Here is a 26,577-nt window from a genome sequence, read left to right on the forward strand (position 1 = left end):
CAGTCTCTCAGGTTGTGCCCACTTCTCTTCTGCTCTGCGTGTCACCCTGCACCGCCTAAGCGAGCCTTTGAAATTTGGCGGGAATTACCATCGGAGAGGACCAGAGCTGCGCACGCGCGAGATACCCCCTCTGTCTCGCGCGCTAACTTTGCAGCTTTGACTGCCAATCAGAGTTAGCGTAGGAACACGAGTACCGAGAAGTAGCCAATTGACAATTGGAGGCGGGCCTCAGTGGAGGCAGTGGCGAGAGGGGGCGGGAACAAGGAGAGGACACGCGCGGTTCTCGCAGTTGAGCCTTTTGCAGGCCAATGGGAGAGGCCTGAGGACTGAAGGCAGTGGGGCGTGGCGCTGGCGGCTGTAGCTACCGGAGGCCGTCCTAGGTAGGGCCAATCAGATTGAGGAGGTGGGTGAAGACTAGCCAATCAGTGTGCAGGACAGATGAAGCCGGGGGTGGTGGAGTCTCGCGCGGACGCCGCCGGCTCTCGAGCTTGTGTCAGGATTGCCGGGCGTGCGAAGGCGGCGGAGGCGGGAAGGCGGCAGTGGTTAAAGCAGCGATTGCGGACTTACTGGGAGGAGGTCGGAGAGAGTAGGCAGTGATGGTGATGGCGGCCAAGAAGGGCCCAGGCCCAGGTGGTGGGGTCGGCGGGGGAAAGGCGGAGGCGGAGGCGGCCTCGGAGGTGTGGTGTCGCCGGGTGCGGGAGCTGGGCGGCTGCAGCCAGGCCGGGAACCGCCACTGCTTTGAGTGCGCTCAGCGCGGGGTCACCTACGTGGATATCACCGTGGGCAGCTTCGTCTGCACCACTTGCTCCGGCCTCCTGTGAGTGGACCCCACTGCAGGGGCAGGACCGGGAAGGAAGGGTGGAGAGCGGCGACGGGTGGACTGGGGGGACCCGGGTCTGGTAGGGGCTCTGGGGTGGGGGCGGCACCCGGGCTCGGAGGGACGAGGGCGTTGGAGAGGCGTCGGACATGGTGAGAGGGTCGTTTGCTGTAGAGACGTAGCGGGGAAAGGAAGAGCACGGGAGGCAAGACGAGGCTGAAGTCGCGTTGCGGGGGGGAAGGGTAGGGACCGAGGAAGGACACGAGGAGAGCAATGGAGAAACTCCCTAAGGGAGCCGAGATCAACTGCAGGTGGGAGGGAGGGAGAAGGTGTAGCGAATTAGAACAACTGGGGGCGCAATGGGGGAACGGGGATTTAAAGGGCCAGGAAAATGGCATACACCTTTAAAGGGAATTTCGTGTAGGTGGAAGGCAAAAATAAATAAATAAAGGAGAGAGGTAGGGAGAACTGGGCTCGAGATGAAGGGACTGCCTTTCTTCCTTCTGACTGTGTCCTTCCTGGAGTGTGAGGTGTAAAAACCAAGGGGGAAATAATAGGTGAGTTAACCCAGGTTGACAGCCTCGAGATAGTGGCAGATAAGGTTAGCCATAGTCCAGGGTTCAGGTGTAGATCTTAATCTTGCAGGGCTTTGGAATGCTAGCCAGAGGGTAGACTACTTATGAAATCTAATAAGCCATTGAGTTACTTGTAGAGAGCATAACTTTTCCAAAAGTGTGGGAATTCATGAGCCATTCTTAAGTGTAACCATTTATACTTCTTAGGGGTTTTTTTTTTTTTTCGCCATGCCTAGATGTTGGTGGTAGCATCCAGTAAACTCTTTCTAATTTTTTTTTGGGGGGGGTGGAAATGATTGTTATATAATCTGCAATGCTACCCTTGGCAGTGACACTGTATTTGATCATGCCAGAGTCTCTTCAGAGCCACAGTTCTAGCTTAGATTTCTGGTTACATAGTAAGCCCCCTTTTAGGGAGTTATTTGGTTAGATGCAAGATTAACATCTGATACCAGTCCTATATATATAAATATATATATATATATATATATATATATATATATATATATATATGGATTTTTATAACTTTGTCAAGGAGTTTATTTTGCCTTTTTTTAGTATTATTTTAACATAGTGGGGCTTTTTTTATTTTTATTTTAAACAAGGAAAGCTTTCCTTCTTAAATGCTTAGGAGCCAAGAAACAAGCAGTATTGTTCTTGCATGACAGATGGGAGAACAGAAGCAAAGTGAGGTTTAGTAACTTATCCAGTGCCATATGGGGATTGCTGTTTTCAGCATTTGTTGTTTGATATTAGTTAAGATCATGGCAGACCAGAAATGAGGAGCCAGGTCTCCTGAGATACAGTTTGGAACTATTTATCTACTCAATTTGTACATCCTTTATCAAATTTCTCTCTAATGTTCTGATCAACCTCCCTTGTGTGTTGTGAGGATGAACTCAATTTTGATCTAAGTAAAAGCCATTCTGGCTCTTGGGACAGTGATTTAGAACCCAAACAGGAACGTGCCATGACATAGTGACTCAAATGAATCAAGAGAATAGACTTGAGACTAGGACAAGTACTTTGTGAAAAGAAGGAGTGAGGTTTAGGAATATTTTATAGGGTAAAGTAGAAAGAGAAAGAGCACTTGTCCAAAAATGCTGTTATGAAAAGAAAATCTGATTACTGAGTCTGGAGAGACTCTGGAGACACAGGCATAACAGTGGTGTAGCAGAGTTGGGTCCTAGAAAGAAAGTGTCGGGAAATGGTGTTAATTCACTCCCATGGGCAGCCATGATGCCATAAAAGATAAAACTCCACGTAAATGGAAAGTGTTGGCATTGTTACCACTATTTTCTTGATCTTTTAAAGTATCTTATAAATAACATTTCCCTTTTTGTAATTAATTTCCTTCAATCAGAACAGAAGGAAGGCTGAGGGATCTGGGCCACATAAAAACCCGATTTCTTTTGCTGGAAAAGTTAACTCCTTACATATCAGTGCATTATTTGCAAAACCTTACCACTTTTCTCCATGATCATTATCACTGTCGTTGGTCTCACTAATGAACCTGTGATCTGGGCATACACTGGATGGAGGTGGTTGAGGCCTAAAGGTTGATACTTAATTGGATAGAGAAGTATCCTAAGAGGCCTGGCTCTCTCTCTGGGGTGTGTGTACCTCAAACTGGGTTGAATCTAGCTCCTTAGGAGCTCACATTCACATGAGATCAAGTAAGAGGAATCTACCATCCCTCTTATAGTTTCAAGAAATTCTAGAAAGGGCAGGTTTGCTTAGTATTTTGGTAAAACACTCAGGAAGTGATTCTTGGGGTGGTAGACTTTAGGGAACATAATTTGGTGGTTAGGAAATGAGAACCGAGATCAACCCTTTGTTAGCAGGAAGTAAGAGTGAAGAATCAAGAGGCTGAGCCTGGCATAGTGACACATGCGTGTAATCCCACAGACTTAGGCAGGAAGATGGTGAGCCAGGGCTGCATAGTGGAGACTGTCTCAAGAAAAAAAAAAAGACTGGGCCAATGATAAAGCTGAATGGAAGGTGTTTTGAGATGAGTAGAGAAATATCAGGAGGAACTTTGTAAGAGAGCAGGAGTTTCCCAGTCTGTAACTGCCAGAGTTCTGGTGGGTACTTCTCATTTGCTAATTGGAGTTCTGATTAGCGTAGAGTAGGGCAAGGCATATAAAACTTTTAGAGGGTTTTAAAGTAGTACCGGTATCCCTACTGTAGGAAGGGATAGGAGCTGACAGGTGGGCTATAAGTAGAATATGTGAGGTGGGGGATGCTATTGCTGGCTGCCAAGTGAAGAGAGCACACATAGTCCAGCAGACAAAGGACAGACATTGGATACATACACCAGTTAGCATCTTCAGTCCACATGGTTGATTGCACATAGATTAGGATTTCGTGGTGGTGGGAAGTGAAAATTGTGGCATGCCAACAGCTGGCACATTTATTCATGCAGTTAGTTGACAAATATTTATTGAGTGTCTGTCAAATTCCAGAGGTAGTTTAAGGCACTGGAGATACAGTAGTAACAAAGTTTCCATCTTTATGTAGCCTCTTAGTGGAGGCCACAGACTATAAATAAATTCTTCTGTATATAATTGTAGGTAATAGTAAGTGTTACCGAGAAAAATAAAGCTCAGTCTGGGTTACAGAGTCTTTGTTAAAATAAAGAGTGTATTAAGGAGAAGTTTTGAAATAACATTTATAGCATCGTAGGCAGGGGAGAAAGGAGACATATCAGGATTGGCTTTATTTTAAAGGCCAATTTTCTGTTGACTGCTACAAATGCTTCTATCTCTTTTGGGGGAGGGAGTCTTCTGGGGGCAGTGTGCAGAATTGCCAGGGTTCCCAGCTGCCTGGATTGGTTTGATGTAGCAAAATTGACTATTCCAGCCAAAATTGAATTTCTTAAGATGTAAAATCTACATTTTAATATTGGTGGGCGAGTATGACTGCCTGGATCTCTGCATGTATTGCGCTCATTCTCACTCTCTTTTGAAATGAGAAATATTTTTCTCAGCTGTAGCAAAAACCTGCAGCGTTGGTGTTAGGGCCTGAGAGAGAGGCTGCTAGTTTATGCCATCTCTAAATTTACATACATGCTGCCACAATTGTAGATCCCAAATTTGACCTAGTTTTAATCATTTGGTTTTCTTCCAATACCTAATTTCTTTAACCTGGATTTAGATCCTTTTAACTTACCCAACCCTATTTGTTTAGCTATAGTTCTAACCTTCTACTGGAGAAAGACCCTGCTATTTGACGCTTAAGATCACACATATATTTTAGAAAAGTATAAATGCTCCCATAACCTGGCTTTTTAGGTCCCTCCTTAATCCTTCAGGTCCCTATAATGCATACTTTTCTACTTCTCCCCAACTTTACTCCGATAACGGGAGTCAAACTTATGTGGGGCGGAGCTCTGGTTTGGGAGTCAGGAGATGGCTTGAAAGCTCTTCATTTGTGACAAGTTCTTATACTACACATGCCATAGTTTCCCTGTCTGGCTTGCCAGTAGCAGTTCCTAGTAGAAACATTTTTATCTCCATGGAAGGAAGGTGCAGTGTGTTGTTCAATAATTCAGTACTTTTCCATCTGCTTGGGTTGGAGAGGTACACATGTACCTTGCCCCTGGTTAGCCTCATCGTTCCCTCCTCCCTCACCTTTCATGTTCACCTCTACTGGGCAGAGATAGACCAACAGTTTTGCTAAATACTGACTTAGGTACTTTATCATAAGAGGGCCATGAACAGTTTGAAAAGCCCCTAAGGAAGTAATACATTACCCAAAAGAGATGAAAAGAAGGGGAAAAAGAAAAAAGGTAAAAAAGATTCAAATTGAGACTAGAGGGGAAAGTAGTGAGTAATGCTACCAGGCTCTACCTGGCTCTGCACAATAGGAAAGCTGTTTATCACTGCTGCTGAGGAAGAACAAAGGAAATGGGTTGAAGCAGAATTTATATTAGGAAGAGCTTTGCTAAGATTAGTGAAATTGACCCTGGAGTAGCCTTCCTATTTGGGACTATTAAAAGTCCCTAATAGGGACTTTTTTTGGTGGTTTGAGTTCAAGAAAAAAGTGAAACTGGTTTAGCTGTTCCCTACTGAGAGACAAAGGAGTAGAATCCCAGAAGCAAAGAAACACAATTGAGGGTGTATGAATTCGAACACAAATATTCAGAGACAAGAAGTTCCCAAGTTCAGATTTGGTATAAATAAAAGAACTTGGGTACTGGGTGGAACTGGTTGTTTTCCACTGTTGACCTGGCAGAATTTTCTTATCTAAGCAGCTGAATAGGTTTGATACTTTTATAAAGCAAGATAAAAGAAGTAAAATATAGGCCAACTTGAGAATGATGACCACAGAAAAACAAAAGGTGTGGTAGTTGTGGAAATAGTTGTATGCTTAATAGAATGAAAAGAGAGGAGAGAGAGAAAGAGGAAATAGTTGTATGCTTAATGGAATGAAAGGGAGGAGAGAGAGAAAGAAAGAGAAGGGCAGTGTAGCATCTATATATACAAGTGGCTTCACTTGCCAAAGATTTCAGAGTAATAGAAATACTTTAGGAGCCCAGTGAAAAAGAAACTAAAGTAGATAAAGACAGTATGACTGGGTTAAGGCTTGAGTCCTACTAATGTACTTGTTTGCTGTTGGAAAAATTTGCCCTATTCTGGCTGGGCAAATAAATTTATCTCTGTATTTTTCCAGCACCTCCAAGATAGAAATAACAGAACAGATTTACTGTGTTAACTGAAGGACAGTACCTCTCTCTAACTTTCTCCTTTTGGGAAGAATCTGAGAGTTATGTTAGGGACATTGGGTATACATCGGAAGGTTGGGTCTGTTTAATTCGAGGCCAGTGACTCACATCTGGACCATCACATGACCCTGGATCAGATCCAGTGAAATGCAACACACCTAGACCATTTGCTTTCAGCTGCTGGCAGGAGAGGGCTTCTTTCTGAATTGCACCTCTCATCTGGCAATGGCCTCCCTATGATTCAGAAAGAAGTAGTCTGACTCATAGGCCATGTAAGTAGGCCCTCATCCTGGGCTGCAGAGTGTTGCCTTGTAGAGAGTTCTTCTGCCCCCAAACTGTGACTCTGGTTATACATAATCCAGTCTAAAGGCATCAAGGTCACAGCAGTGTTTTTTGTACTATACTATGGAAACATCCAGTTCCATCAGATTCATTTGGCCCAAAGCAGTTAAATCACTTTTTACTTCTCTGCCTTCCTTTCATCCTGTCATCCCCTGCCCCTCCAAAAATACCACTCCAGTCCAAGCTCAGGCACTGGAATTTTGTTGTTCTAAGCATCCGCTGTTGATTGGTGCCTGGGTGAGTCCCCCTCCTCCCCATAACAAGGAAGCACACCTCCCTGTTTACACTTTGCTGATAGTTCCTAGTTGTTCTTTCAGGAAATGTCAATGACCTTCTTGTGATAGGCTTAGAATTTGTTTTTCTAATGTAAACATAATACATTTTACCATTCCCATGACCATTTCTCTTCCTTCCCCCACTGCTGCATCCTGGAGTCACACTCTTCTTGATTCATCAGTGACTAAATGACATCCTGCCACACTGAGGAGGCTTTTGTGTGTGTGTGTGTGTGTGAAATTGGAGATTGAACTCACAGCCTAGAACTTACTATGCAGGTGCTCTACCACTTGAGACGTGCCCCCAATCATTTTTCAGTTTATTTTTCATGCTTTTGCCCAAGTCATCCTCAGACCATGATCCTCCTACACCCACCTCCTGTGTAGCTGGGATAACCAGCATGCATCATCACACCTGGTGAGAGGGCTCCTTGGCTCCTGGTGGTCACAGACTAGGTCCTATAACTTTTGAACCTCCAAAATTGTCTACCATCATGCCTTGTGTTCTGGCAAAGTAAAGATTTGTTAGTGGGAAGTAGAGGATAGGACTGAGATCTTTAGGGACAATGAGATCGACTCTGGCCAGACTTCAAAAGGGCCTGGCATTCTGAGTTGGGAGGGCCTAGGTATTAAGTTAAGAAAGAGCAATGGAAAGAGTGTAAAAGCAAGCTGTCGTGAATTGAAAAGCAAACCAAACAGAGCCATTAGCAAGAGAGGCCTTAGGAGAGAAAACTGGACTATCTTGGAAAAGTGATCCAAAGAGCCTTCAGGGCAGATTATATTTAAGAGCTATTGTTTGACCAAAAGTAAGGACCAAAGCCTTACTTTTGGTTTCCCTGCTCTTATCTTTCCTTAGGTCTGTCAGCCCTCTTTGATACTGCTGCTTTTTTATAAGGGTATTATGAGAGCCTTTACTTAAAAGGCAAGCAGCAGAATTGCTGAAAATGACCTCGACTGTAGCCTCCTGTGTTCTGTCCTTTGTTAGAATCCTTTAATAAGTAATTTATCATCCAAAAGAGCACCACCCTTCTCTGTTCACTCTGCTGTGTCATCTCTCCCCTACTCCTTGCCCTTCTGCTGTCACTTAACACTGAAACATTCACTGCCATTCTTCCAGACTTCACAGGAGCACCTTTGTGCTGTGTGTTGCACCTGTGAGCATAAATGTATGTTTTCCCCACCTCCTTTATGAATTTTTAGAATTTCCACTTGGTAAATGTTGCATCTCTTCCTTCTCCCTTTGTTTTCCTGAGGCCATCAGTCAGGACTCTATTCCAGATTTACAGTCATTGCTCTGTAACTTGGAGGGGGGAGGGATGTTCACAAATCCCCCCTCATATCCACAGATGACAAATGTCTCTTATATAAAATGGTGTAATATTTGCATAGAGTCAGCACACATTCTCCTGTATAATTTAAATCATTTCTAGGTTATTATGTTACTTGATAGAATGTAAATGCTGTCTGATATAATGTAAAGTAGTTCTACTCTTTAGGGAATAATGACAAGACAGTACTGATACAATTGTTTCCCAAATATTTTCAATACCCAGTTGTCAAATCCATGGATGGAGAACCCATGCGTATCAGGGGCTGATTATATTTTAACATCTAGATTCACCCAGTTTTTAAAAGTCTGAAGAGGCCTCATTAGCTGAAACTGTCTTTTCCTCATTATGTTGGTTTGGCCAATTTTTATTTTTAATACGAGAGCAATAGGTCTAGACCAGAGTAAAGCTTAAGGTATAAGAAAGGAGGAGGAACCCATGAAGCTTCACCTGCCTTAGCTCAAGTTTTTTTGAATAGAATTCTAGAAGTCTAGCTGAGGAGGCAGGGAAGGATGTCACCTTTTCTGCTGTAACCTCCATTTGTTTCCTGTGGGCAAAACTCCCAGGGAGATAACAAAGAAAGCACAAAAGCATGGCTACAGAATATATATTCCTTGCCTGTGCCATTTTCATATCTCATAGTTGAACTTACTTCTCCCTGCTTTGTTAAAAAATATATATACATAAAGAGGAAAGTCTGGAACATTTCTTTTTCCAGAGATAGCTTCCTGAAAAAGAAGGACCCTCTTCTTTCCCACCACGACTGCACCCTTCTGTGGAGTCAAGAAAAGGGTCAACTGGTTTAGGGATTCTGTTTTTGGTCACTGTAGCCTATCTTTGTTCATGTTACCAGGATTAGTTGTGGGCCTTCGTTTTTGCCTTCCCTCTGGCTTGAGGGATTTTTTGTCTTCTTGGGCTCTGGGACCTTGGGATGTGCTTCAGGTCTTAAACAATGACAAAGCAGGAAATGGGACGTGGTCTCATGTCTGAATTCCCAGAAGTAGCTCCCCAGCCTGCACACTGAATACTGAACCTCTTGGGATCTGAGCCAAGCCAGAGGAGGCATCGGGATGGCAGGTTCTGCCTCCTTCTTCAAAATGATCAGGGCACAATATGTTCCTGACTCTTCCCTGTCTTTTATTTAAAGCCTCCAAAATATTCTCATTTCTTCTTTCCTGGAATTAAGAATTAGCTTTTGGTGGGCGTTCTTTATCTCTACAACCCCCAGTGCTGGGAATCAAACTCAGGGCCATGTATATGCTAGGTAAGTTCTGTAACACTGTGCTACACTCCCAGCCCTGGGTTGGGGTTCTAGCTGAGCCTTGATTATATGCTGTTGCTTTGTTCTTCCTCACTCCCCCTCTTCCCATAAACAGACCTGCAGTGCTAACTGCATTATACTTCTCTTTCTATTTCTTCCCTACAGGAGAGGCCTGAACCCCCCTCATCGTGTCAAGTCCATCTCCATGACAACTTTCACTGAGCCTGAAGTGGTATTCCTCCAATCTCGTGGAAATGAGGTGAGCTACTGGTGAGGGAGTGGTTTGAAAGCTCTCAAATGAACTAGACCTGGGGCTGAAAGATCACAGACACGTGCAGGAAAGTCAGCTGCCCTGCCTTCCAGTGAAGCTGTGCCTCTAGATAGTAAACAAACCCCACAATTTTCTTTTGGGATTGAGTTTCACTTAACTTTTTAGTATGTGAGATTTCTTGTCTTTTTTATATTTGTATATTTACAGAATCTTAGCTGTACAAATTGTAGTTTGTCTAGACCTCTTTTTGAGGAACCAAAGGAGAATACAGTCTGTACGAGTGACTCTTGACGTGAAGGGGGAAATGGTTAGAGGTCATGTCCATGAGCATTCAAAGTGGACTGGGCCAGCTCCTCTGAGTGGATCTTGGAACAGCTATGCTAACTTAAGCCTTGACTACCCAGGTTAAAGCCCATGTCATTTACTTACCCAGCTAAATCTGCTGACTGGAAGTTGCCATCTTTGGTGTGAGCAGTACTTCTAGCTTTCAGGCTTACATAGAGGATGCCATCAAGGACTCCGACAATTGTCCTTGACCTCACTGTCATCTAAATTTAGTTCTCTATAATTCTTTTTTTGGGGTCACTGGGATTTGAACTCAGGGTCTTATGTTTGCTAGGCAGCTAGGCAGGTGCTCTACCACTTGAACCACTCCACCAGCCTGTTTTATGTTGGGTATTTTTGAGATAGGGTCTCGTGAACTATTTGACCCAAATTTAGTTCTCCATAATTCTTATAGCTCCCCATTTTCCTTTTTCATTTGTTTGGAATTTTGTTTACTTGTTTTTTTTGTTTTGTTTTTTTTGAGACAGGCTCTCACTTTGTAGCCCAGGCTGGCCTTGAACTCATTATCCTCCTGCTTCCGTCTCCTGAGTACTAGTATTACAGGCATGTACTACCATGCCTGGTATTACTTTTTCATTTTCAGTTGGCATCACAATATATTATTATGAATTTATTTTATTTATCTAAGGCATGCCCTCCCCTTGTATTATAAACTCCATGTAGACAGGAATCATGTCTGATTTACAGGTGCACTCAGATCCTGGCACTGTGTCCAAGCTGAATAAATATTTATTGGTAGAAACATTGAAGGTAGTACACTGGTGAAAGGTACATTGAAAGCATTTTTCATGCTTCCGGTTCCAACTTCTCTGTCACCCAATTCCATCCCTTCAGGTTTGCAGGAAGATTTGGCTGGGTCTTTTTGATGCTCGGACATCTTTAATACCAGATTCCAGGGATCCTCAGAAGGTGAAGGAGTTTCTCCAGGAAAAATATGAGAAGAAAAGATGGTAAGGAGGAGAAGGGAGATTTATGCCTAAGACACGCTTAGGATTTGGGCTTCTCTCAAAGGCTAGCTTTAGGTTGATTGTGTTCTACTCAGATTCAATTAGGGCTAAATTCTAACTTCAGAATAATAAACCAACATGAAAGGACTTGTTCTCAGCCACTAACTAATTTTATATCTCTCCTCTGGAGAGACCATAGACTGACTCAAGTGAGGAACTTTGCGTGTGAGCTAGTTTTTTTGTTTTGTTTTTTGATACTAGGAATTGAACTCAGAGTCTCACACTTGCTAGGCAAGCACTCTTAAATTGAGTCACACCCCAGCCATTTTTGGTTTTTTTCTTTGTTTTTGGCAGGGCCTCATGCCTCCTAGGCAGGTGCTCTACCTGCTTTGTTTTGAACTCAGGGCCTCATGCTTCCTAGGCAGGTGCTCTACCACTTGAGCCACTCCACCAGTCCTTTTTGTAATGGGCTTTTTCAAGATAGCGTCTCATAAACTGTTTTCCCGGGGCTGGCTTTAAATCACTATCCTCTGATCTCTGCCTCCTGAGTAGCTAGGATTACAGGCCTGAGCCCCCAGCACCAGGCCCTTGTTGCTTTAATTTGTTTTTAGATAGGTTTTCAAGCTTTTACCCAGGCCAACCTTGGATCAAGATCCTCCTGTCTCCACCTCTAAGTAGCTGGAATTACAAGTATACACCACCACTCCCAGTCTTGTAAACTGGTTTTTATAGCTTAGCTGATCTTATAAATAGGGAGTGATGGTTAAAAGCACATGTCCTATATACTTCTAAACTTTTTAGTTTTAGCTTTATGCTGGTTTTGTGTGTGTGTGTGTGTTTGTTTTTTTGTAAGGACTGGGGTTTGAACTCAGGGCCTCATTCTTGTTAGGCAGATGCTCTTCCACTTGAGCTGCTCTGCCAGCCCTAGGTTTATGCTTTTAACCCATCACTTCGTTCATGGTTTGTAGGTATTCTGTTTTCCAGGTGAAGAAAACAACATCTCCAGTCTCCCTTGCCTTTTCTCTCCCCAGGTTTTCTTTCCTGTTGCTTGATCTTTGGGGCGTGTGCATGTTGTGGGGAGGCAGGTGACTATAAGGTGGGGAAGAGATTGCAAGAAGAAGATTGACATGGATAAAACCACATTTTGAGCCCCTCATTTGGGTGTCCCAGGATTACGATGCTTCCGGAGTAGAATCCACATGTGCAGTGTGGGAGATTTTTATCACAAGTACAAGGGCTGGAGTACAGGATGCATTGTGAGCACAAGAAGGTGAGGTGCAGACACCTTCTCTATGGGACTAAGAAGAAACACCCAGTAAATAAGAAGGGACACCGCAAAAAGGAAGACAAAAAAAATAGGATCACTGATTCATCAGCATTACTGCCTGCATTATTACTTTAAACAGTTTGAGAGATCAAGAAAAGAGGGAAGATGGGAACAACCTTGAGCAAAGTAAACATTCCTGCAGAAAACGAGCATCAAGACACCCAAGGGGGATGGGGATGTATCTCAGTGATAGAATGCAAGACACCTGAAGGTACACTCAAGAGAGGCAGGACTTTGCTAAGTCCTAAATTCCCTTTACTCATAAAAAGGGAATTTAAAGGAAAAAAAAATGAAAAAGGACTTTGACCCCTGTAATCTGTGTTTTCCCAAACACCCAAACTGATCATAGTCCAAGATTTTAGCCTTCTCGTTCCAGCCTAACTATTCTTTCTTACAGGTATGTTCCCCCAGACCAAGTCAAGGGGCCTCCTTATATCAAAGGTAGTGCCTCCACCCCTGTCCAGAGCTCCATCCCAGAAGGGAAACCCCTGCGAACACTTCTGGGGGATCCTGTGCCATCTCTCTCAGATGCTGCCTCCACCTCAAGCCAGGTAACTCTCCGACTGTCCTCTTCCTTTATTTTGAGATTTGGCTGATGACAGGGATGTCACTTAAGTAAGTCACACCCCCCTGGACTCAGCAGACAGCAGTACAGGAGCTGTGGGTTGGTTCTTAGCATTGCTTGCATCAATCACCTCTGGACCTCATATATTTTGGAAAATAGAACCCAACAGGAAGTGGCATTTAGGGAAATCAAGGGTATCAACTCCAAATCTGACCATTCCCTCTAAGGAAATGCAGAAAGGGCTGAGACACTGCTTCTGGTGCCTGGGAAAGATGAGAAAACAGAGGTTCCAGGGCACATTGGGCAGATTCTTGTGTACCTGAGGGTTACTTTGACTAATATGCTCCAAAATGTGTGTTTCTGAGGGTTGGTATATTGACAAAGCAAGGATGAGCTGAGTTATGAGAGGGGCTAAGGCAATTTCTGCTCAGGAAGCCTCAGCTGAGGGCAGTTAGTGGCTCTCTGCTCTCTCCATTTGCCTATGTAGGGACAGCCTAGGGAGCCTGGTGGGGGGTCATGTCTGGGATTCTAAGTGCCTCATGCAATTCTTCTCCAAGTCTGTCAGCCTGTCTCAGACTCAGACAGCCCAGTCCCGGAGCTCCCAGCCTCTTCCCCACTCCTCCGCCAAGAAAGCCAGCACTGACCTGCTGGCTGATATCGGTGGAGACCCCTTTGCTGCTCCTCAGGTGTCACCAGCTTTTGCTGCATTCCCTGCCTTTGGAGGTAAGTGGGACCTGTGATGAGAAGCTCCCTACCATATTCACACCTATAACATGAGACATTAAGGCCCGTGGTGTGCAGGAGTGGCTCTGCATTTCTTCATGCTAACAAACATGATGGTCCAAAAGAATACCAAAAGAGGCTGTCTTATTACTTCCTCCCTATTAAAATGGGAGGAGTGGGGACTTATCATTGTGTCCCTTTGTCCCTGATCTCTTCTTAGATCAACAGTAGCCAGTAGAGGGTTGAATAAAATGGTATCTAGATTTTTTTTCAAGCCCTTTCCCCCACCAAAAAAAGAATTTCTTTTCACATAATTATGCCCCAAACTAGGCTCTGACAAAAATGTTCATGCCTTATGGAATAGGGATAAAAGATAGCAGGGAGTGAACATGGAGACCTGTCATGTCTTTTCCCCTTGCATGGATCTAACTCTCGTCCTCAGGCCTCTGCCATCTCCTTCTGAGGAACCTGTAGGAAGGCAGATGCTGTAAGAGTGGCCGTTGGCCTGTGGAACTAGTAGGTGATTATGTAGATATGTATATACATTTTCTCTATATAACCTTTACATTCCCTCCATCTATAGGCCAGACACCTTCCCATGGGGGCTTTGCCAACTTTGATGTCTTTGGCAGCAGCCCCAGCTCTTCTGCCTTTGGAAGCCTCCCTCCAGCAGGCCAAGCCCTGTTCCAGACCCAGCCAACCCCTGCAGGTAAACTTGCCTCACTGGTTTCCGTTCTGTCTTGCAATGGGGTCAGCTGTCTACATCCATATATCATCCTTCATTCACATCTGCACTGGCCTAGTAACTGCAAAGGAGAAGCAACTCCAGAAAAGGACGAATGTCAGAGGGAGGGCACTGTGGTTCTGTTTTTCATATAAGGAAAATGGCTACAATTGCAGCAGGGTTATGCACATTCTATCCTAGGAAATTTCTGACAAATACAGGAGGCCTAAGTCCTAGAAAAATGTGGGCATGGGCAGGATCTTTTCTCTAATGTTCTGATTGCCTGTGTGATACACTGCCCCTAAAGGATCAGGGAGCTGGGTCAAGTTCAAGGTAGTTTCCAGAAGTCCTCACCCATTCTTCTTAAGAACAAAGGCCTGTAAACCCCCATGGTGTGTTGTTAGCAATTACAGGAGACTCTCAAGTCCTTTTGAACCATTCAGTTTCTCCCTAAGCCCGCAGACATCAGTCTTCATAGCCTTGGAGCTGCCTCTCTTCCTTAGGATGTCCTGAACGCAAGAGAGGACAACTGAAGGGCCATAAAGACCAGATGTCTGGGGACAAGCCAGTGACTCACGCTCTCTCTTTCTCCCTTCCTCCACCCTCCCTTGCCCTTCTCCACCCTCACTGCCAGCCAGTCGGATGCTAACTGGAAGTTACAGCTTTGGTAAGTTCTTCCCACCCCACAGCCTCCCCAATGTCCTCTGATAACAGAGTTTTGAGTACTGAAAGAATCACTTTAAAATTTAGCCAGGGCTGGAGTGCATCTCAGTCGTACAGAGTGTACTTAGAATGCATGAGAACCTGGGTTCAATCTCTAGAACCAAAAAATACAGAGTTATAAAATCGAGCCATTTTATAGGGAAGGCAGTTAAGGAAATTACCTAGTCCTGCAGCCCACAGAGTGGCAAAGTTGATACATTGACTCTGGCTCTACCCACAGCCTTCCTACTGTGAGAACTGGTGGGTTGTTTTTGTTTTGATTTGATCTTTGTGTCTTTTAATGGAACAAGAAGAGACATTTTATATTGATAAAAGTTAAAAGTCACAAAGAAGTTCATGTAATCATGTGCTTAGAGTAACTAACAATGTAACCTTGAAATTCACAAGGCAAAAATTATTAAGACACAATGAGAATTTAATAAACCAAAGAAGTAGGAGACTTTATATTCTGTCTCAAGATAAAATAGACAAAGGAGCAAGAAAGGATGATTTGAGTAACTGTTTAAGGAGTTTGAGCTAATAAATATGAGTCGAACTTTGTAACCAGTAGACAGAATGTGTATTCTTTTCTTTTTCTTTTTTTTTTTTTTTGGCCCTCCTGGAGATTAAATCCAGAGCATCCCTCATGCTAGGTATGTGTTCTACCACTGAGCTACATTCCCCCATCCCATCCCAGAATATATATTCAAACATAGGATTTTCTATAATTTGACCATTTACTAGGAAACAAAATTTCCATATATTCCAACAAATAGGAATTGTCTATATCCTGCTCTGTATGATAAAAGATGTCCTTAAACACATGGAACAGGGCTGGTGGAGTGGCTCCAGTAGTAAAGCGCCTTCCTATCAAGCATTGAAGCCCTGAGTTCAAACCCCAGTATACCACCAAAAAAAAAAAAAAGCATGGAACAGATAGGAAGAAGATACAACATGGAAAACAAAAAGTATTCTGGGCACCAGTGGCTCACACCTGTAATCCTAGCTACTCAGGAGGATCGAGGTTGGAAGCCAGCCCAGGCAAATAGTTTGCAAGAGAGACCATATCTCAAAAAAACCCATCACAAAAAAGGGCTGGTGGAGTGGCTCAAGGTGTAGGCCCTGAGTTCAAATCCAGTACTGAAAAAAAAAAGTATTTGTGAAATGCCTATAAATGAAAAAAGGAAAGTATAGAATACTGGACAAGGGTGTAAGTAGGTGATATCTATGTCTGTCTACATATGCACACGTCTGTTTTCCCAGCTACACAGGAGGTGTAAATAGAAGAATCACAGTCCAAGCCAGCCTTTGCAAAAATGCCAGAACCTATTTGAAAAATAACTGAACCAAAAAGGGCTGAGGGCATGGTTCAAATGATAGAGTGCCTGCCTAATAACTGAATTCAAACCCCAGTACTTCCACAAAAGGAAAAAAAAACTTGGGATGTACAGAGCTCAGTAGTACTTGCCTAGTGTGTGCAAGGTCCTGGGTTCATTCTCTAGCACTGGTGGGGAGGGGGAAGCCAGACGAGGTGAATTATGTCTATAATCTCAGCTACTTGGAAGCCAAGATCAGGAGGATCAAGGTTTAAGGCCAGCCTGGGCCAAAAGTTAGTGAGACCCCATCTCAACAAACAAGCTGGGAGGTGTTTTAGGTCTATAATCCCAGGTAGATGGAGGCATAGGTAGGAGGACCAAAGTCTGAGGGTAGCCTCAGGCCAAAACCCAAGACCCTATCTGAAAAATAACTAAAACAAAAAGGGCTGGGGATATTGCTGAACTAGTAGAGCACTTGCCTAACAAGCTTGAGGCCCTGAGTTCAGACCCCAGTACTGCCAAAAGAAAACAAGAAGAAAAAAAAAAAGAACTATTAAGTATGACATAGGGAAAGAGATTTTGAAAGGTTGGTGTCTTTTCTGACAAGCCTGGTTTTATTTTTATATTTCTGAGGAGGAGTATGGAGAGGGGAGGAGGCTTCTAAAACTTGTTACCCCTGAAACCACTTTAAGGCATGTGTACAAATCCAGCTGCATGGAGTGCGGCTCTGGAAGTGTGCAAGCAGTGTGTGGAAACCAACAAGAGCAAGGGTATTCCTACTAGGTGCCTCCTTGGTGGGAATGCCCTGTATGCACAGGGGACCTGGGCTACCTGGGTCAGGGCCAGCTCTGCCCTCTACTGCCCACAGATAAGCACAGCACAGCCTTCAGCCAGGCCCGAGTCTGTTAGGGTTGAAGGCCTGGGCCTCACTAGGGAAGCTCCAGGAGCAGTACTGAAGAGTCTAGCTCATCTGAGGAGAGGGGGCTGGCTTTGCTTGGAGATTCCATCTAGTCTGATCAGTCAGGCAGGGGAAAGTCCTGGTACCTGGAGAATCAGCACATGCACAACCCTTCTTACTGCCTTATATCCTGTGGTTGGAAAGGATGGATGGCCCAGTGTGAACCATCCATGGAAGGCAGGTGCAAAGGAGAACACTGGCACTCAGTAAGATGAAACTAAAGGTGTGGCTCAAGTGGTAGAGCACCTGCCTAGCAAGTGCAAGTCCCTGAGTCCCAGTACCACCAAAAAAAAAAAAAGAAGTAGCAGCAGCTTGGTCTTTAGAATCTGGCAGTAGGTGGCTGCACTTTGTCTCCCCTGCTGCTTTCTGAGATCTTTCAGGTGCTGTTGTTTATGTTCAGTACCTTGTACATGGAAGGGTTCCTTTAAAAAAACAAAGATACAGTCTTTAGGGGAGGAAGAGCATGGAGATCCAAATTACAGTGCTGGGGAGTTCAAGAAAAAGCCAAAACTGGGGTGAATATGTAGCTCAGTGATAGAACACTTGCCTAGTATAAAATAGGCCCTGAATTCCATGTTTAATACCCAGCATTGCAAAAAAATAAAAACCCAAAACTTCCCTGACTAGAAACCAGGTTGTAGTCATGGGGATAACAGCCTGGCTTTGCCTTTTCCTTGTCTCATGTATTTATTTTTATAGCTCTTTGTTTCCTTTCTTCTTTCTTCCTCTTTCTCTCTCTTTTTTTTGTATATGTGGTGCTGGGTATTGATCTCAAGGCCCTTTGTGTATTCTAAGCACACACCCTGTCCCTAAGCTTACCCCAGCTTTCCTTGTTCTTCTTTATAACTGCATAATACTCCATCATATGTATATGTTACAATTCATCTAATCATTCCCTTGCTGATGAATATTTGAGTTAATTCTAGTCTTCTACTAATTGGTAGTACCATTAATAACCCTGCATGTGCCATATTTTGCACATTTGCAGTTTATGCCTGTGTGCAGATCCCTAGTATGGTATTAATTGTTTTACTGAGGACAGTTGATACAGAAATAAACAAACCCTTATCACTACAAGTAGGTCAAGTTCTATGAAAAAAACAGTGCTATGAGAGGAAAACCAGGGCCAAATACACCTCAGTGGGTCAGAGAAGGCCCATCCAAAGACAGGTTTTTGTTGAGATTGATGCTGAGCAGGAGTTAGCAGCCATGGGTGGGGCCTCTCGTCAAAGGCCAAGGCTGGAAGCTGAGGGTTTGGGGGAGGACCCTTGTTTACTTGGGTTCCAATCTCAAACAGCCACCCTGAGAACTTTGAGAGCTTGCCTTGCCTCTTTGAACCCAGAAGTGGTTTCTCATAGGTGTGATAACGGCTCATACTTTGACACTTTATGCCTATCTCAGAGCATCTTTATAACTACCTAAAAGAGGGCAAGGGAAAAAAATAGGCTTAGGAGAGGAGGTGCTTTTCCACAGCAAGTGGCAGAGCCATTACTGGAATTCAGTTCTTCTGACTACCCATTCAAATATCCATTCCACAAACAATCATTGGCACCATCGTGTAAGAGACACTAAGCAGTTCATTGCGCTTCAGTAATGAGTTTTCCAGCACTCCTAAAAATAAAGCCTTTTTGTATTTGTGGTCTCAGTTTACTTCCACAGCATCCCAGGGTAGTTGACAGGGTCCCACGATGTAGATGAGTGTGAGACACAGATAAAGAGGCCTTCATGAAATGGCAGGCACTCAAGCTATGAGTCCCTCTGGGAGGTGAAATTGCTTGGAATTTCCAGGACTCTTGCTCCTGTTTTGTAAGACTTCCACATGGGACTTGCTCTCTGTGCTTTTTCTTGTTGGGTTTCACATCCAATAAGGGAGGGCAGGAGAACCTTAACATTTGACCTGGACCCTGTGAGCAGCACACACAAGCTCAGGGCATCAGTCAGGGTGGCTTCCTGAGAGGAGGCGACTTGATGGGAAAAAGTGCCAGTAGCTGCAGACTTCGACTTGTCAGCCCTGGTGGCATCTGCAGTCCCTGTGTGTCTCCTGGGTATGCTCAGGACTTGCTGTCCTTTACAGCTCCTCTGCCTGCCCCTTCATGTGCCATGTCAGTCAAACCTGGAATCCCAGCACTGAGGAAGCTGAGGCTGGAGGATCTTAAATTCACAGCCAGACTGTGTTACATAGCCACAGACCCTGTCTTTAGCAATAACAAAAAAGAAAGATTTGTCCCTTGAGGAAGGAATAGACTTTTACACCTGGCACGGGTAGGCCAAAGTAGAGCAAGAGAAAGAACAGACTAACAGGAGAAATTCCTTTTCTCTTCACAGTGGTGACTTTGAGCACAGCTGGGCTGTGGTCTTACCCAGAACTCTCCGCAGGAGACAAGCCCTCCCATGCTGAGTGGTCTTGGGAAAGGACTGGCTCAGGGAAAACCAGGGTGCATCTCTTGCCATTACTCCACTCTTCCTTCATAGCACTCCACCTCCATCTCCTTTTCCATCCCCGCCCTCTTGTCTGACTCCAGACCTCTGATTTATCTCCTATGTTGCCCAGGGAGCAGCCAGGTGACTCCATTTGGTGCCGCTCCTCTCACAGCTGTCAGTCAACCCAACAGCCTCACAGATGTGGGCAGCCTCCTAGGACCTGGGGTGGCAGCTGGAGGTATCCCTGGCAGGTGAGTCCAGACATAGGGGGACTCTCTTTGGGGATGGCCGTGCTGCCCAGCCCAGTCGCCCTCCTGGGCTACTCACCTTCCTTTTGCTCCTCTGCCTAGCCCATGAGAGCACAGTGGTATGTCTCCTGCTCCAGAAATTGGCTTATCTCCCTGGTGCTTGGAGGATGTACATCCCCGTTTCTCTTCCCCATATTGCAGCATCTTCGGAATGGCCAGCCAAGTTCCCTCACTCCAGTCTGGCACGACCGGCGGCAGCACAGGGCTTGCCTTCGGAGGTGAGCCCTGCCTGTGGAGACCAGGAAGGGAGGGAATCCAGGGCCAGGAAGAAAGTGGGGAGGGGAATGGGGAGAGGCACACCAAGGTTTACAGGGACACTCACAGCCATCTCTTTTTCTCACCTCTTGCTGTTCTACCCTGAGCAGCCTTCACTAATCCCTTCGCCACCCCTGCTGCCCAGCCCCAGCTGCCTTCCACCAACCCATTCCAGCCCAATGGCCTGGCCCCAGGTAAGCTGCCAGCACTGTTCCTTGCCCTTTTTAGACTCCATGGTGCCAGGTTCCTGCAGCCCTGTCTCTCACCAACAGAAGAGTGACCTGCAGCTATGCTCCTGCCCTGGTCACTATTCACCAGCCCAGACCAGACCCATTTTCAGTTCCAGGCCGTAAAAGTAGAAGCACCCATGTAATACAACCAGAATTTTAGAATCAGGAAAAACACACACACACACACAAAACCAAAAAAACAGGTGGCACCAGCTCCTCCCCTGAAGTTCTGAAGATTATTTTCATGTTGACCAACAGTGGCAGTGCTTCTGTCTCCAGCCCCATCTGGGTTCATCTGGACAACCAGCCTTCTGTGCCCCAAGCCTAAGCCACCATTGTACCATAGTGAAATTGCAACCCTATTCTCTGCCTTTGTCAGCCAAGCCATATACTCCACTCAGTTCGGCCCTCCACAGCCTCTATGTCTCTTCAAACTCTTGCTGGGCCCTGCTTGGCTCAGCAAGAGAGGAGGGCTGGGTGTCATGATATGCACCTATAATCATAGCTATGGAGGTAGGATTGTGGCCTGATGTTGGCCCAAGCAGAAGTGCAAGACCCTATCTAAAAAAGAACTAAAAAAGCTAAAGGACTAGAACGTGGCTAAAGTGGTAGAGCACTTACCTAGCAAGTGAGTTCAAACCCTGGTATTCCCCAAAACAACAAAAAAGGAATTGCTGAACCAAGGTGGACCATGTCAGGTGCACCTGTAGTTTCACAGAGTCCTTGTGAGATGCATAGTGTACCAATTTAAGAGAGGAGACAACAGAACACAGAGAGTGGTCAAAATTTGCTCTCAGCTGGGTACCAATGACTCCCACCTGTAATCCCAGCTACTTGGGAGGCTAAGATCAGGAGGATCAAGATTTGAGGCCAGCCTGAGCAAATAACTCACAAGACCTCATCTCCAATATAACTATAGCAAAGTGGACTGGAAGACTGGTTCAAGTGGTAGAGTGCCTGCTTTGCAAGTGTGAAGCCCTGAGTTCAAACCCCAGTCCCACCAAAAAGAAAAAAAAAAAACCTATCAGATGTTTGCCTGAGCCTCCTGTCTCTTACTCCACAGGGCCCAACTTTGGTATGAGCAGTGCTGGTCCTGGCTTCCCCCAGCCAGTGCCACCCACTGGGGCCATTGCCAGCACCTTCCCCTCATCACTGTACCCGCTACAGACCTCACTGACTCAGCAGCAGAATGGTAAGGGGATCAGATATGCCTTCTCTTACTCCCACCTCTGTAATCAGTTCCAGGACCCCCACAGATACCAAAATCCTCAGAAGTTCAAGTTCCTTGTGTAAAATGACAGTCTTTGGATAGAACCTGTGCACATCTTCCCATTAACTTTGTCACTTCTAGATTACTTCTCATATAAAAGCTATGTAAAGAGCTGTTGCACTGTATTGTTGAGGGTTTAATGGATAGGAAAAAGGATCCATACATTTTCAATACAGACACAATTTTTTAAAAATATTTTTAATCTAGTTGATTGAATCTGAGGGGGAACACAGGGATTGGGAGAGCAGGCAACCTGTACTGTACCCACACACAGACCTCTGAGCTAGTTCCATTTCTAACCATTAGGGGGAGCAAAGGAGCAGCAGACCTGCCTGCAGTTGCTGACTGCTCCATCCATACCTTTATTGCAGAGTTCCAGAAAGGTCCCTCTTTGTTGTCACTTTAGAATGTTGCAAGTGCCTGTCCTCCAGGAATGGGGGGGAGTGGGGGGCAAGCTGTCTGGCAGCAGCAGGAAGGGCCAGACTTGTCACCTGTTATTGCTTTTACCTTCCAGGCTCTTCCTTCGGGGACTTAGGATCCTCAAATGTGGGGCAGAGGCCACTGAGCCAGCCAGTGGCGATCTCCACCAACCCCTTCATGGTCAGTACCCCAGTGTGATTTTGGGGACAGAATCCTTCCAGAAGAGGGCAGTGTGAAGTGGAACTCACACCCCTTCTTCATGGAGTTCAATGTTGTCCTAGCCAGGAATGAACAGTTCTAGGCTCCGTCACTTCCCAAATCACCCCCACCCTCTCCATGTGCCCTCTTCTTCCTAGTGTCCCTCATCTCCCAGCATAGTGGTTTTGAGGGAGAAGAGAATCCAGAAGTGTGTATTTCTTCTGTGGCCTCAGCACTTCTGCCTTAATCTAATAACTTCTTTGTTGTTTTTTTCCAGGCTGGATCCTCACCATTTGCCTCCAAACCTCCAACCACCAACCCATTCTTGTAGCACTGTGTGCTGGGGCTCCTTGGTTCCCTGGAACTCTGGTCTGGAAGCATTTTCTGTGGGTCTAAGACCAGAATGGTCCTGGTTTTCAGAGCAGGGGTCCTGGGAATGGTAGAAGTCACTAATGCTTTGCTTAGGGCTTCCAGATAAATCCATCACAGCCTCCAGGTCAGCCACACAGAGGCTGCCTCCCTTCTCCTCTGCCAGCCCTCATCCAGGGAGAGGCCCTTAAGGAGTGAAGGCAGGACTGGCCTGGAGGAGACATAGTGGTGAACTTTTTTTTCAAATTATTAATTATGATGACAACCCCCCGCCTCTCCTGCCCTTAGCCTACATATACATGATGCTCCCCTCACAGAATCCCAGAAGCTGTGGACACAGCCTGACCTGCCTTCCCTGTGGGAGCAACTCTTGCCCCACGCCAACTTTCCAACACTGCGTTCCTCCCAGACGGAAGTGCAGTGAGGAAAGTAGGGTAAAGATGAGGTGTGGTGTTGACATGAGAGAGCCACCACACAGCACTGAGGCTGAGAAAGCCCAAGAGGAGAATACCCTTGGTGCATTGGCTATACAGCACCCACTTTTCTCTGCCTCCACTGTTATGCTTCCTCAGCTCCCCCCATCCTGGCACTCAGGATACTTAGTTTTACCTGCAGATTTACACATGCCCAACTCCTGTCAAGCACTTTAGTTGGCTGTTGGTGTCGTATTTGGATACCAGTGTTTTATATTTATACATAGAGAGAATTTTCTAATATAGCCTATTATATATGCACATACATATATACATATATAATATATATATATATTATATATAGATACACAGACATACACACACTCAGCCATTATCCCTCTTCCAGTCAGCTTTTTAACGTGACGAATGGACCTGTACCTGACCATCAAAGCCCAGGACCCTGGGATAGGGGAAGGGTCCTGATCACTCTAGAGCCTGGCTTTCCAGGGTAAGGTTTGTACAATTGGCTGGGCTTTTTTTTTTTTTTTCTTTCTTTTTTATATGTGTCTCCCTCCACTCCCAAATATCTGCACCAAAGCTCATTGCAGGCACGTTGGAAAAGAACTGCATTTGAAAGAAAGAAAATGGCTTTCAAGGTCTTGCTTGGGGTCAGCTTGTGGGGCCACAGGTCAGTCAACATGACTGATCTTTGACTTGACTCTGCCGGTCTGGACTGCCTGGGTAAAAACCATGCAGTAGTGGATAGAGCCAGTCCCTGTCTGGACCAGAGTCCTGTGTCAGCCATGGGAAGGACTGTGGGAGGGGGCTAACCCTGCTGGGGTTGGAGCATAGTAGAAATAGTGAGGGGGTTGGGTGGGGGAGGTAGGTGTCACCCAGGGATGGAGTGAACCCAATGAGTAAACCATCCCTCTAGACGTCTCAGCACCCCTAGACATTTCCACCTGATGCTGTTGTATCAACAGCCAGGTGTCTGGGCTATTTGTGTGGTGACAAGACAGGCGCATGGGGTAAATACCATCTCCTCCCCCCAGCCGAGGAGATGCCTGGGACTCAGCCTTGCTGTTTAGCCAGAGGATAGGAAAGGCCCCTCCCTTTCTGCCATGGCCAGGAGCTCCTGGCCATTTACCCTTTCATTCTGGGGATTTCTCTGGGTCTTCCACAGAGCATAACAAAGAAATGTGGGTGTCGGGTTATCAGTGTCTTCACTTTGCAGAATTTTCTGGAAAGGTCTGTAGCTGCTGCAGCCTTGGCCTCTCCCTTTTCCAAGAGTCAGTCCCCATGTTTGTGTCCAGGTTCCTGCTCATCCACCCTCTCCCCTCCTTCTCTCTCCTGAGAGAAGGGGTCTCCCAGGTGGACCCCATCCTTTGTTCCCTGGATTTTTCATTCCCTTTCTCCCAGTAGTTTCCTCTACTATCTACCACTCTTGGTATGGTATCCCGCCATCCTACTTTTTTCAAGACAAGGTCTTGCTATGTGGCTGAAGCTGGCCTCAGACCCCTGAGTGCTGGGTATACAGTGTGTACCACCACTTCTGGCTCATCCTACCATTTCTATTTCCTGTTCTTTCCTTTCTGCTTAGAGCCAGGAATGAAGGAAGCTGAAATCTGGAGATTATCCACCCCTGCCCTCCCTCCCAGCTTCCCTCACCCTTTTCTAACTCCAGAACACAGGTTCAAAGGACTGGTAGCTATCATACCTCTCTGCAGCCCTTCCTTCAGTCCCAGACTCCAGCCAGCTCGCTGGCCAGATGCTGGTCAGAAAAGCACCAGGTCAGCCTCACAAGCTAGGGCTGGACACCAAGGCTGGGACCGCAGCTGCCTTCCCTGACATGGGCAACCCCAGCCCTTGTCCCTCACACCTTTTCTCTGGGCCAGTGGCAAAGAATGGAAAAATCTCTGACCTAGCAAAACATCTTAATGACTAGGCTGAGTTCCCCTCTACACAGCTTTGCCAGCGGCCGTGAATCTAAGCCCACTGCTCCCAGGCACACACGCACCATGAAGCTGGAGTGACTCATCCTGGCTCACCACATGTGCCCCACAAGGCCACAACCACGGTCTGCAGACAACAGTCCTCTAGCTTAGTTCCAGCCTTAAGCCAGTCATGGTAGCCTTTGTGGGTGAGGAAGTAGGAGCACAACTCCCTAGAATTCTGTCCACAATAAGCCAGATCACACCTGAGAGCCATGGAGTGAAAGGGCAGAGGCTCACTGAAAGGCTGTGTCCCTACATCCCATGCACAGAACAGAAAGACCTCACGTGGAATGGCCTCCTACCCCTGAAACGAGATTCTTCCATAGGGATGTGGAAAGTGGTGCCCTGCACCTGGCACAGGGTTCCAAAGGTAGAGATGAGGGGCCCTCCTAGCAGAGCTGAGGTTCTTCCTCTTTCTGTTCCTGGGGAACAACTTGAGTTGCCAGGGCTACAAGCTATAATAAATCTTTTGTGGGTAGGGCTAAGGTCAGTGTCATTTCTAGGGCAACCAATATAGGCCAGACTTTTCCTGGTACCCACCAAGCCAAATCACCTAGCACTGATGATCACCAGCACCCTCACTGTTGTACAGACTGCTGCTGCTTCCTGCTGTATCTTTTACCCAGCACCCCAGGGCTCAATGACCCAAAGCAGTTTGGAGCTGTGACAGCAACTGCGATTGCATAAGGACAGGTGTTGCAAGATGGCCTGGCTGAGGGAGACAGGAAAGCGTATGGAGTGATAAAGCTTCTAATCAAGCCTGGGGGAATAAGGCTTTCAGACCAGGAGCACTGCAGGGCCATGAACCCTGAAGACATCCTGTTCCCTGAGGCAGCAGCAAGACTGGAAAGGATCGATTCCCATGGCTACATTGGGGCCAGTGGGCTTGGATGTAGTCCTGTTTGGGTGGCCACTTAGGGATCTACCACATACCTTTCGCTTGTTAACACCTACCTGTGGGCAGCTGCCACTGCCACTGCTGCACCAGCTGAGCCAGCATCTCTCCCATCCTTGTGATGCTGGTTGGCTGTGTCTCACTCAGCATGTTCTTCAAAAAGGTGTTCAAGAATCTCAGCTCCTTATTTCTGTTCTGTTAGATCAGGTACCCTTCCCCAATATCCTCTTTAACGGGTCACAGCTTGGCCTCTTTCCTCCAGGCTTAGCATCCCACTCGCCAGGAGGGTGAGATCACAAGTTCTGTTAAGGCCTCCCTGCATGTCACCTGGGGCTTGTCTGGCAAAATGTACACTGGACAATGCCAGGTCCTGAACAGAGGTGCAAAAATGTCCACACTCCAGCCCCATCCAAACCTCTCAGGATGCAAGGGGCAAAGAAAGGAGTCCACACTTCTATGATCAGAGCCTTCAGCTGGCCTCAGGTGGCATTTTGGGGCAGTGGTGGTAAGAAGCTGACAGCAGTGTAGCAGTGTGAAAGGGGTGTCCCTGAGAAATGAATTCCCCCACAGGTCCTTCAGGAGCTACTTGACCGGGTTTCTGG

General features: G+C 45.9%; 1 protein-coding gene across 4 annotated transcripts; it reads left to right on the forward strand.

Moving 5' to 3' along the window:
• Positions 1–439: 439 nt before the first annotated feature.
• On the forward strand, positions 440–23,405 carry Agfg2 (ArfGAP with FG repeats 2). 4 transcript variants are annotated; one of them, XM_074075620.1, is made up of 13 exons: positions 440–817; positions 9,490–9,583; positions 10,775–10,890; positions 12,612–12,765; positions 13,337–13,502; positions 14,086–14,211; positions 14,861–14,893; positions 19,754–19,874; positions 20,073–20,149; positions 20,297–20,380; positions 21,480–21,608; positions 22,201–22,286; positions 22,582–23,405. In XM_074075620.1, the coding sequence occupies exons 1-13, from the start codon at positions 597–599 to the stop codon at positions 22,633–22,635; spliced, it is 1,461 nt and encodes a 486-aa protein (XP_073931721.1). In that variant the 5' UTR covers positions 440–596; the 3' UTR covers positions 22,636–23,405. The 4 variants fall into 4 exon arrangements, with proteins under 4 accessions (XP_073931721.1, XP_073931722.1, XP_073931723.1 ...); XM_074075622.1 differs by having other exon boundaries at positions 452–576; XM_074075623.1 differs by lacking the exon at positions 440–817 and adding an exon at positions 1,943–9,327.
• Positions 23,406–26,577: the final 3,172 nt, after the last annotated feature.

The sequence above is a fragment of the Castor canadensis genome, chromosome 6 (genome assembly GCF_047511655.1).
Source record: "Castor canadensis chromosome 6, mCasCan1.hap1v2, whole genome shotgun sequence".
NCBI classification, from domain to species: domain Eukaryota; kingdom Metazoa; phylum Chordata; class Mammalia; order Rodentia; family Castoridae; genus Castor; species Castor canadensis.